The sequence below is a fragment of the Pteropus medius genome, unplaced genomic scaffold (assembly GCF_902729225.1).
Source record: "Pteropus medius unplaced genomic scaffold, Ma_sr-lr_union100, whole genome shotgun sequence".
In the NCBI taxonomy this organism is placed as follows: domain Eukaryota; kingdom Metazoa; phylum Chordata; class Mammalia; order Chiroptera; family Pteropodidae; genus Pteropus; species Pteropus medius.
Window position 1 is genome coordinate 2,199,626 of NW_024342469.1, and position 12,179 is coordinate 2,211,804.

At 58.2% G+C, this 12,179-nt stretch overlaps 1 protein-coding gene across 1 annotated transcript in view; it reads right to left on the reverse strand.

Moving 5' to 3' along the window:
• Nucleotides 1-12,179, reverse strand: part of TBC1D22A (TBC1 domain family member 22A) — a 229,452-nt gene that overhangs the window by 207,350 nt on the left and 9,923 nt on the right. Inside the window, exons 2-3 of the mRNA XM_039863147.1 lie at nt 3,557-3,613; nt 2,418-2,758 (exon numbers count right to left, since the gene is read on the reverse strand). Of these exons, the coding sequence (XP_039719081.1) occupies nt 2,418-2,758; nt 3,557-3,613 (398 nt within the window). The remainder of the gene's footprint in view (nt 1-2,417; nt 2,759-3,556; nt 3,614-12,179) is intronic.

Sequence of the window (12,179 nt, forward strand, 5' to 3'; positions counted from 1 at the left end):
GGTCCAGCATCTCCTTGGGCTGAGGGCCAAAGCGGTGGCAGCAGGCAGGCCCCGCGGGCAAGTGCAGGGTGACGCCTGCTCCCCACAGCAGCACGCGGGGACAGGACGAGCGTCTGACATAAACTCTGGCAGCAGCGCCCCACGAAGCAGGAGAAGCAGAGCTCCACGGGACTGCGCCCCGCACGGTGGGACGTCCCGGGACACGGGGAATTCCAAACCGCCGCTCGTGTGAGCAGCGAGAGAAACGCGAGTCGCAGCGCCCGCGTCTGGGCAGAGGCCCTGCCTGGCCCTGGGGATCTATGGAGAGAGTGGGGGTGCCATGGGGGGAGGGGCAGAGCACGGCGGGGGGGGCGGGTGGCCACCAGGTCCAAGGACAACTCGGTTTACTCCAGCGGCGGGTATGTAACTACACTAGACACCAAGGAGAAACAGGTGACTGGAAAGGTCCCTACCTTTAGGGACCTGGCAAACCATGCAGACGGAGCGAACCCCTTTTCCCCCCAGAGCCGCCGGCCCAGCCACTTCAGGCCGCACCTCCTGGACACCCTGAAGGGACCACCTCCCCTCTGAAGCCCTCCCAGAAACACCTGGCCCTCCTTGGGAGGCTGACTGGGACGTCCCCACGGGACGCTGTGGCATCCTGCCCACAGCTCCAGCACTCCATCTGTCTCAGGGGAGTGAGGACGCCGTGTACTCTCCCCACGGACTGCCAGTCACCACACCGTACGGAGAGCCTCCCTGTGCCACGGCCGGGTCCCGTGAGAACGAGGACCGACACGTGTTCACCTCCGTGCTGCCACCGAGCGAGTTGTCCAGTGACTCACAGGCCACGAGGCCTGGGGCCTGAAAATGAGAACACACCCACGTGTTCAGCCTGCTCCAGAGCATCCGCCACTGCCGGCCACCAGGAGAGGACCAGGAGCACCTGGTGCTGGAGAGCAGGCTTCCGGCAAGTCCCCCATCAGCGGCTCTATGCACGCGCAGATGAGTCTCCATGGCACACCGAGCAGCGCCCCTGGCCGCTGCCCACTTTGTGTAGTAGCACACACCCCCTGCCACAGATGTGACAACCAGAACTGTCCCCAGACACTGCTGCACGTCCCCTGGGAGCAGAATCCCCGCCGAGAAGCCCTGCTCTACAGGTGAGGCCAGGGGCCAACAGCGGGGCGCTCGGCTCTGAGCCCCCTGCCCCGCGGCTCAGTGCCACCTGAGCAAGCCACGCTCTGCACCCCTCCCCTGCGGAGTGGAACGAGGGGCCTGCTACGGTCCCTCCCGCAGGAAACGATCGATAGGTGCTAGCTATCGTCATCGATAACGGAGAGCACACAAAGGCTTGCCCAGAAAGCAAGGATGCCGGGGCGGGTGGAGGCCGAAGGCACCCTGTCGCCGGCCCCTCCGCGGCACGAGCAGCTTGGAGCACCCTTCACTTGGCTCCTCCAGGAGGAGGCCACCCAAGGCTCTGCGCCCCAGCTACATGCAGCCCAAGGCTGCCTCTGGTCCAGGTACCCCAGCCATACGCCACGCGCACCATGCCGCTATGTCACCCCGCCCCGTGATGGTGCTAGGAAGTGGGGCCTCGGCGAGGTCACGAGGTACGGTCCCCGTTGGGGGTCAGTGCCCTCGTAAGAACAGACAGCTCACTGCCCCGCTCTGCCCTCCGCCACGGAGGACAGGCCCTCCCCGGGCATACCGCGCCGGCCCGGCCCTCGGCCCCCCAGCCTCCAGACCGCAAAGTCGCCGTCCTCGGGGAGACGTAACCTTCACAGCTGTCGTCACGGCAGCCCCAGCGGACTGCATGTGACTGGGCCCCCGCCGGACAGGTCGCTCCACAAGGCAAGGACTGCCGTTTGGCTCGTCCAGCGGGACACCCCGGGCCCTGAGCACGTGCCCATCGTGGACGCTCGTCAAATCCGTGCGTCGTGTCGTGACCTGGGTCCTCCACCACCGCAACGGCGAAGTATGGACAGCAGTCTCAGAGCGGCCGCCGCGGGCCAGGCTCGGGGTGCGAACCGCGGACACCAGCCTACCCCAGCAGGGCGTGTAATCCGCACCGGGCGGTTCTGACGCCAGACCCCACCCCCACGCACCCTGAGCCCATGCGCCGTGTCCCTGAAGGAGCCACAGGAAGCAGCTGCGGAGGTGCCCCCAGCAGCAAACGTCGCCCCCAGAGAGCCAGGGCATCCTTGGGGGCGGGGGGCAGGGTCCCCGAGAACTTGTGCTCGCTGTAGCCTCTCACAACCGGCCACGAACGCCGCAGGCCCGGCCGCTCGGCTAGGAGGACAAAGAGAGGAGGGCTCGCCCGCGCGGCCGCCTTCTCTCAAAGGCGGGATGCCCGCTGCCAGCGAGCGGGGACCCCACCCCTCCACAGCAAGTGACTCCGGCCCAGAAATGCACGTCACCTCGAGTCCCCATCCCACCTGCAGGACAGGGCGCGTGGCTCTCACTGACGGACTTCACCAGCCGGAGGTCACCGCTGGGGACCGGGGCAGGCTCTGCCAGGGGCTGTGGCTTCTGCCCGGGCGCCGACACCTCCTGCAGCTGACGCCGCTCCTGCCGCTGGCTGTGGTTGCGCAGGACGCGGCGCGCCGTCTCCATGGCCACCTCGGTGTCCAGGCTCTCGGCCGCCACGGCCAGCAGCTCGTCCCCGTCCTCGCCGGCGTCCCAGGCATCGCTGGTGCTGCTCTCAAACTCCTGGAAGGTGCTCAGGCGCTTGGCCTTCAGCGGCGTGGCGGGCGCCTGGGGCGTGGCCTTGTGCAGGCTGCAAAGCAAGGGCAGTCCTCACTGGCCTCGGGGCCCTGAGAGGCCTCTCCGCAGCCGGAGGGGGTTGGGGGGTGCCCCAGTGACGGGCGCACCGGGAGGAAGTGAGGAGGTGCACGCTCCGAGCCATCCACAGACTCGCAGAGCTGCCGAGGACTTAGTGGCGGGCGAGGCGGATTCGCGGATTCGGGCCGAACCTCCAAAGCACACCCCGGCCGGCACCTGCGACTCTCAGCCCTGCATCCCCGCCCACCAGGCAGCGCCCGGCTGCGGGGCGGAAACCGGCCACGGGGCACAGGCCTTTGGGGCGTGGAGGGGTGCGGGGCATTTCGCTCGGGCTCCCCAGTGTGCCACGGATGACACGGCCCCATCACGTGCCCGGTAACTTCTCGGCGGGCAGGGCGGGGCGGTCGCAGGGCCACACCTCCCCCTCGCTTGCCCCTGGTGCGGCAGCCGGACACGGAGTGGACACAGTGGAGCGGACACAGCGGAGCAGACACAGCGGAGCGGACACAGCGGAGTGCGCCTCGGTGGCTGGGTGGGGAGCGGCAAAGTGGAGGAAAAATAAAGCACCACCAGCAACAGGCAGAGGGACAGAGGGACAGAGGGGCTCAGCTGTGGCTCCCACGGCTGCTCGCCCCCGGGGCTGAGCTCAGCAAGGCCAGCTGCGCCTCACACCAGCCAGCCTACTGGCTGCTGAACCCCAACTGCCTTCCTCCCTCAGGCATCCCAGGGAGCGGGCGGGGCAGTGCATCCCCAACCAGACGAACAGCCCCGTGGGAGCGGAGGCTTCACTTACGTGCCGTGTAACAGTGGATCAAAGGGGGGGTGCTGGGCGCCATACACGTGCTGGATGCTAGTCAGGAAGAAAGGGAAAACAAATTAGCTCCTTTCAGCTTTCCCCAGGGCCCACACTGACCACCCTCCCAGAAGCCCCCGCGCCTGGGGAAAAGTCTCCACCAGCTGCCACAGGTCGCCCTCCAGCCACTCCGGGGTCCTCAGGGCCCCCTCAGAAGGGATGGAAGGCACCACGGAGGCTCGCACCTCACAAACAAGGGGCACTCAGCCTTCTCTGCCACCGGCCTGAGCACAGGGACCGCTGCCCTACAGCGCCACCCCAGGCACCGACCAGTGACAGGGCTGCTGGGAGCTGACCACGTCTCCGCACCAGTGACATCCCCGGCAGCCTCTCTCTAGGACCACATGTCACAGGCAGGGCTGAAAACGGACCGTGAAATGCCAGACAGCAAACTCTCACCTGGCACCATTCTGTCTTAAAGACGAAGGGCAGAATTACAAAAAGGAGATAACGATGATGTTTTAAGCACTTAATGCTTTTATCATAAAAGTCTGATGCTCGTTAGAGTAAATTTGGAAAATAGATAGCAACAAAACAAGCCGAGTGGCAGACACCACACTGGTCAGCTGGGCGACCCGCCCGCACCCCCTCCTCTGGGGACTCCCAGCCGGGGGTGGCCGTGGGGCGGCACAGGCCATCGGCAACGATGGCAGGCCCTTCCGTGCCTAACGGGGACGGCGCAGCTGGCTTCCCCTGCTTCCTGCCTGGAGCACAGACGCAAGGCCCACGGGTTCTCAGCTGCCTTGCCACCCTGAGGACACGCAGGAGGAGGAAGGCCTCCCACGATGGACGGCGGGGCAGGAAGGGGAGAAAGAGCGCGGGCCCACTGCCAGGCCAGCCGAAAACCGCCTCGCTCAGACTTCCACGTCCACGAAACGGACCACCCGTGCGTGGAAGGCACCGGCACCGGCTGCTCCCAGCCACCCGCGGACGCTCTGATGCACCGCCTCGCGGGGGCCCGGGTGAGGGGTAAGGTCAAGTACAGACACGGCCATGTCTGGCATGCAGACTGCTTGGATCTGTCTAACAGAATGAAATCCTGCCTTTCTCACCTAGCGACATAGCGTGACTACTTCGCCATGCCGTCGCCCCTCTCCAGTTCACTGAAGTGCACTTACTGACTTTTATGGGCTGTTGAGACATACGAAATACACGTGCGGCATGTGTAAATGCAAAATCTCAGTGACAAGGCCGTGCAGGAGTTCCCTGTGCGTTTCTCTGCGACTCCTCGTAAATCGAGCGTTACTTCTGAACTGTGTAAGTTTGTAAAAATCATAACGCCAGACTGAGCACCGGTGAACGCACCCCTGCCTGTGCCGTCTCCCCAGAGCCTCGCCCTCACCGCACCCTGTCCTGCCACGTGGCTGCACCGCGATTCACGTAACCAGCGCTGACTGTGAGACACTCGACCTGCTTCACACTGCCTGTGATTATAAAAACAGCAAGAGACATCTCTGGGGACAAACACTTGCCCACAACTGTGAGAGCTTCAGGAGGATAAATTCCCAGAAATGGAACGCCTGACAAAGAATGCATCATGCAGGCTGCTGGCACACAGCGCCACAGGCAGGATGGCCACGGCCCCAGCGGCGAGGGGGACAGACCGCAGATGGCCACCAATCTGATGGGAGAAGAGCCGTGTCAGAGCAGTCTCGGCGCTGGCTGCGTGTCCTCGATCACTAGTGAGGTGTGAAAGTTTTTAAACGCTTTTGTTCATTTGTGCTACTTATTTTGTAAAATCCGTAAAGAGAGGACCCCTCTGTCCTTCAGGCGGTGTGGTCTGCAGAATCGCAGCCCCTCAAAGACATCATGGCCCAATCCCAGACCTGTGTCACCCGATATGGCACCCACGGAAAGCCCAGCTCCAAATGTCCTCACCGCTCAATTCTACCACACACGTAAAGGAGAGTAAGGGCTAATTCTTCAGAAATTCTTCCAAAAACTAGAAACGGAGGGAACACTTCCCAAGTCACTCTCTGTGGTCACTATTACCCTGACACCAAAACCAGACACACACGGCATAAGAAAACTACACACCAGTACATACAAAAATCCTCAGCAAAATACTGGCACAGCAAACCCAACATGAAAAAAAGTCACACGTCACGACAAAGTGAGATTTATCCAAGAATGTGAGACTAGCGTAACAACGAAAAATCAATTATGTAATAAACCATATTAATAGGAAAAAAAAAGACACGATCATCTCAGTAGTCGCAGAAAAAGCATTTGAAAAATTCAACACGTTTGAAAAATTTGAAAAAGCATTTGAAAAATTCAACGCCCACTCCTTCACGATGAAAAGGCTCCATAAACCAGGAACAGAAGAAAGAGCCCTTTCAACAACGTGCTGGGAGGGCCAGAGATCCACAGGCAGAACAGAGCGGCACGCCAGCCTCTCGACACACACGGGTTAACTTGAAATCAAAGGCCTGAACAGAAGAGCCAGGATTATAAAACCCTTAGCAGGAAACACAGGAGTAAATCTTTAAGAACTCAGATCAGGCAATGGTTTCTTAGAATGACCCCAAAAGCAACAATAACAACAAAAAGATAACTTGGACATTGTCAAAATTAAGACCTTTTTGCACTTCAAAGGACACCACCAAGAAAGTAGAAAGACAACCCACAGAATAGGAGGCTTTTTTTGCAAATCCCATTTCTGATAGAATACACCTAAAATATATAGAGAACTCTGAAAACCCAATAAAAAAAGAGAACCTAACTTAAAATGAACAAAGGATTTGAAGAGCTATTTCTCCGAAGAAGACATTACAAGCATCACGGCCAAGCAGCACCTGAAAAGATGCTCGGCATCCAGTCCCTAAGGAGATGAGACGCACACAGAGACCCCGCTCCACACACACGCGGTGGCTAACACAAAACAGGCGGTAACAAGGGCTGGCGAGCATACGGGGAGACCAGGGCTCTTACGCACCGCGGGTGGGGATGACAAACGGGTGGAGCCGCCTCAGGAAACGGCCCCCCAATCCTCGCACAGGCGAAGAGTTAACCATGTGGCCCAGCAACTCCACTCCCAAGGGAAATGAAAACGTACGTCCACACAAAAACCGTACAGGAATGTTCACAGCAGCATCACTCGTAAGAGCCGAAAGTAGAAACAACCAACATCCATCGCCAGAGGGATAAACAGAACGCGGTACATCCGTGCGATGGAACATCACTCGGCCGTAAAAGGAAGGACTGACACCTGCCACAAAGCTGCGGAGCCTTTAAAACATTCAGCTGTGTGCAAGGAGCCGGTCCCAGAAAACACCTACTAGGATTTCATTTTACAAAATGTTGGAACGGACAAATCTATAGAGACAGAAAGATCAGTGGTCGCCTGAGGTAGGGGTGGGAGGCTGGGGGTGACAGCTGAAGAGTACAGGGTTCCTTTTCGAGGTGACACGCGTTCTAAAACCGACTGTGACGATGGGTACACAACTCTTTGAATACACTAACATACCACTGAATTTTACACACCAGGCGAGTGAACGGTGTTGCGTGTGAATTTAAATGGGTGGGTTACATTGCATGTGAATCTCGATAAACATGTAATTTTTTTAAAAGGCACCGTAGATTCCAAGTGGTTCTCCTGGGTGCTTTCTTGGAACTCAGCCACCACACCTTGAGGAGGCCCAGCCTGGCCGCATGGAGCGCCCGTGAGTAAGCATCAGAGCTCCCAGCGCGAGCGCGGGCCCCAGCCGGGGGCCTGCACCAACGGCCAGGCACGTGCTTGAACGCGCCTTCCGATTTCGGTCCCGGCCTGGCGGAGCGTCAGCCAAGTAACCGCTCTGGGCTTTAGCTTCCTCACCCCAGAAATGGGGATCAGAATGCGTACGGCATGAGACAACCGACCGCATGTGACAGTAGTCCGGATGCCACACAGCGACGGGCAAACAGTGCTCCTCGCCACGCTCGACCTCCTGGAACACCGCCAGTCCTCCGTGGCGCCTCGACGCACCTGTGTGGCTCGCGGCCAGGCGCCAGTCTGCTGTGCTGCCTGCGACATCTGCGTGTCATTCTCACAAGGTCCTCCAGCATGACCACACACTGCAGGCCCTTCCCCCCCGGGACAGCAGCACACTCATTAATTCTTCATGGGCGCACCGCTTATGTTTACTGAGCAGAAAGTGTGCCGACAAAGTTCAAGCTCAGACTAAAAGGAACCTCATTTTATCTTATTAAAATTGCATTTTTATTTGGTCTTGCATAGCTGAAAAGAAAACAGGCTTCAACTGAAGCCATTTAAAGAAAAATAAGTGGCAGCCAAAGCACCTACCTCGTTCCAGATAAAGAAATCTTTCTTTTAAAAATATATGAACCCATAAACTTTTTAATAAATTATAGTACTTTAAATCACTATAATACTTCATTGTTTCAAAGAGAACTCTAACAATCCCTTATGAAAAGCAGATACACATAACACAATTCTACGCTGTGTACACGCCCTAAGTACGCACCCTTGCACAAGTACGCAAGGAGATGGGTTCGGCAATGTTTGTAAGTTAAAAAAAATGTTTTTAAGAAAAATATGGATGTCCATCATCAACTGAATAATGAGAAAACTGGGACATACACACATGATGGAACATCAACCACAAAAACATGAACTGTAACTACAAGAATGAGCACAGGCAAATTTCATAACACTGAAGACCAAATCAGCTGAACATACAGAGTATGTCATTTTGAAAAAGTTTTTAAAAAGGGAAAATGATCCTATACATCATTCCTGGACACATACGTGAGCAATCAAAACCCTACTGCACGCCTGGCAGCGAGAATGGGCATCCGGAACAGTGGCTACCTGGGGGGAGGGTGGGTGGCACGGGGCTGGGTCCAGGGGGAGAACAGGACACTGTGTGTGTGCCAGTTCATCTCGCCTGCTGGACGGCGGGCACATGTGCTCTGTGTTCGTTACATTAATCGCTACAGTCGGGTGCCACACAGCCACGTTTTGGTCAACCACAGATGGCACATACGATGGGTCCCCTATGATTACCATGGAGCTGAACATTCCTATGTCCTAGTGAGGTCATAGCGTCATAATGTCATGGCACGACGCGTCACTCACGTGTTCGTGGCGATGCTGTCATAAACAAACCCACGACACTGGGTCATTCAAAGGCTCAGCACGGACAGTTACGGGCAGTCCATAACCCCTGATACCGACAATAACCGACATGGGACTCGTGTATATACTTGCTGTAGTCGGCTTCTGTGCCTTCAGAGGGTGCTCTTTCGACTGAGGACGAGAACGTCTGCCGTAGCACAGTGCGTGGTGTCCCCACGGGCCACGCACGGCCTCGGCCCTCTCGTGCCTGTGCGTCTCTGGATGGCATCGTCCCCGCCTGTGCTTCGTTTACTCTCGTGTTGTTCTGTGCGGCCACATGCTCTACGGGCTGGCAGCCCAGGAGCAGCAGCTGCGCCCCACAGCTCAGGTGTGCAGTGGCCTGTGCCGCCCAGGTGTGAGTGCGCTGCGTGATGCTGGCAGTGACGGTCGCCGAGGACGCCTCTCTCAGAAGGATCCCCGTCGTTAAGCATGCGTGACGGGATGCCTGTGGGAAAGCCTACGCTGGGCTCTAGCTTTGTAGGCAGACTGCTCTGCTCTGTGAGGTGAGGGTTCGTGGACTAGATGCGGACACGGGCCAGAGAGGGGGCTCGTTCACCCCGGAGGGGTCAGGACACATCTCGCTGGCGCTAAGTCCCCCCGCCCCCACCCTCGTTCTTTTTACATTGTACACAGAACGCTTTCAAAGAGAAAGCTCGACCTCCTTAGCCATCAGAGAAATGCAAATAAAAACCACAACGAGATGCCATTTCGTAGCCAGGAGGATGGCGAGAACTGCGGATAGGACGAGCGTGGACCAGAAGGCGGAGAGACTGAAACCCTCACGCACCGCTGGCGAGAATGAAAGATCGAACAGCCGCTCTGGAAAGTCTGCCAGGTCCCCAAAGGGTCAAACAGGTGCCACGCGACCCAGCAATTCTGCTCCTGGGTATGCACCCGAGAGAAATGAAAACGTGCGTCCACACAGATCCTGTACAGTGTTATCAATAACAGCAAAAATGTGAAAACAGTCCAAACGTCCATCAACTGATGGATGGATCAATGCCACGTGACCCCTGCACACAATGGAACGTTATCAGGTCATAAAAAGGAATGACGTAGTGACATATGCTCCAACATGGATGAATCCTGAAAACACCCTGCCAACGTACAAGAAACCAGTCGCCAAGGACCGAATGTTCTGTAATTCCATTCAAGTGAAACGTCCAGATAAGACAAATCTATAGAAACGCAAAGTAGATTAGTGGTTGCCAGGGGCTGGGGAGGAGGGCACAGGGAGCCACTGGCTTCTCTCTGTGGCGAAAATGTTCTGCAACTGACTGTGACGGTCACGCAGCTGTGAACACACTAAGATACTGGAGCGTGCACGCCGAGTGACACGCGCGGTATGTGAATGGTCTCCACACAAAGATGTTACCTGGGGACCAGAAAGGTGCCCTCGCTGAGTCAGCGCCCCAGGAAGCGAGTGTGCCCTGGGTGGGCTCAATAAACAAGGCACCACGCGCCCGGCCGGCCGACGCCACTCAGCGAACCCTGAGCGGGTCCGAGCCCACTTTGCCGCATAACCGGAGTCGGTGGTGCGGCCGTCACCGCGTTTCAGTGCGCTTCAGACCCTGCGTCACGCCCCACACCGGGACGACGAGACTTGAGGAGGACCAGTCCGTCACCGCCGAGCATCGGCCGGGACCTCTCCGGGGCCTCGTGTCTGCGTCCTGACGACCACACTGCCGTGCGGCCAGGAAAGGTTCTCAGGGGGAAGAGCGAGTGAGGGCGAAGAGGCGCCTGGCCCCAGCCCTGCCCCGTAAGAGGCCCACGCCTGGGTGGCAGGGCTGGGCAGGGCGGGACCGCGAGGGGTGGGCAGAGACGCCCCAAGATGGTGCCCTGAAGGGGACCCCAACCAGGAGGCCCTCCCTCACGACGCCCCCTCCACTGAAACACCGCCACTGATGATGAGGAGGAGGACTGGGAACGGGGTGACGCTAAGGCTTAATGCATCTGGGGAGGGTCGCCCCGGGGGGGGACCGCAGGTGGGGACAGCCTGGAGAGACGCTGGTCAGACTGGGGAATGAAAGCGACTGGCCCCTGAGGGCCAGACCCCCTCTTCAGGACTCTGCCCAGACATAGGTCGAGAAAGCTTTCAAAAATTCAAGATCAGAGACTCTGAGGGCCTACCTGTGGACAGCCCAGCTCTGGAGCTTGGACTCCACCTGGAAAGCGCCACGAAACAGTGGTGACTTAAATCAGGGGTCCCCAACCCCTGGGTCATGGGCCGGTACCGGTCTAGCCGCACAGCAGGAGGTGAGCGGCGGGTGAAGCCTCATGTGTATCTGCAGCCGCTCTCCAGCGCCAGCATCACCACCTCAGCTCCACCTCAGATCCTCAGGGGTTAGACTCTCATAGGAGCACAGGTCCTGGGGCCAAATAGGTTGGGGACCGCTGTCTCAAATGGTCACTGACAATCCTATATGCTGCTGCTTCATTCGAGTCATTCAACAAAAACACTGGCTGAGCACCTGCTCCAAGCCAGGCCTGGCGCTGGTGCCAGAAAGACACCAGGGAGCCAGTGAGAGCCCTCCCCTGCGGTGGCGGAAAACCATCAGGGCAGGGTCCCCAAGCCCCGGGCCATGGACCAGTACCGGTCCACGGCCTGTTAGGAACCGGGCTGCACAGGAAGAGGTGAGCGGCGGGCAAGCAAAGCTTCATCCGTATTCGCAGCTGCTCCCCAGCGCCAGCATCACCGCCTCAGCTCCGCCTCAGATCCTCAGGGGTTAGACTCTCATCGGAGCCCCGGTCCCTGGGGCCACAAAGGCTGGGCGCTGCTGCATTAGGACACAGGCGAGCACTGAAGCGGGAGGGAAAGATGGAAATGGGCGTAAGTTAACACAAGTCAGGAAGAAAGGAGCACGCGGTCCGCTGCCGCGGGCCTTTGCGTTCTGACAATGAAGCGACCTGACCCTCTCCTGCTCGTCCAGGAGAGTTCCTCTCTCTTTTGAACTTGGACCCCCTCCACCACGGTGCCAGCTTTCAAACAAAACTGACGGCACAAGACCGGCTTTCTTCTTTTAATTAAAGGCTGAACAGCAGTGGGTGAAAACAGCAGTGAGTGAGACACTGAAGAGAGGGGATTAAAGCATGGAAAAGACAGAAATCCGGCTGCAGCGCCCTCAGCGTCACAAACGAAAACTAACCGATGGACCAGATTTAAGATCAGATGCTTCCCTGAAACTGGTGTAACGTTGTGCGTCAGTTACACCTCAGTTTAAAAAAGCAACGTATGTTTACTATAGGAAATTTAGACAATATAAAAAAGAAAGTCCCTTTGAAACTGCCGTGGAGGAGGGCAATTCGCCAGCCTGACACCCAGACATCAAGAGTCGCTAGTGTCCCAGGCCCGCCGGTCCGTTTCCTGCCAGCCTGTCCAGTCCTGGTGCGCTCAGCCGCCCCCCGCGCTCCTGACCTCCACGCCCCAAAGCCGAAGCCCTGCCC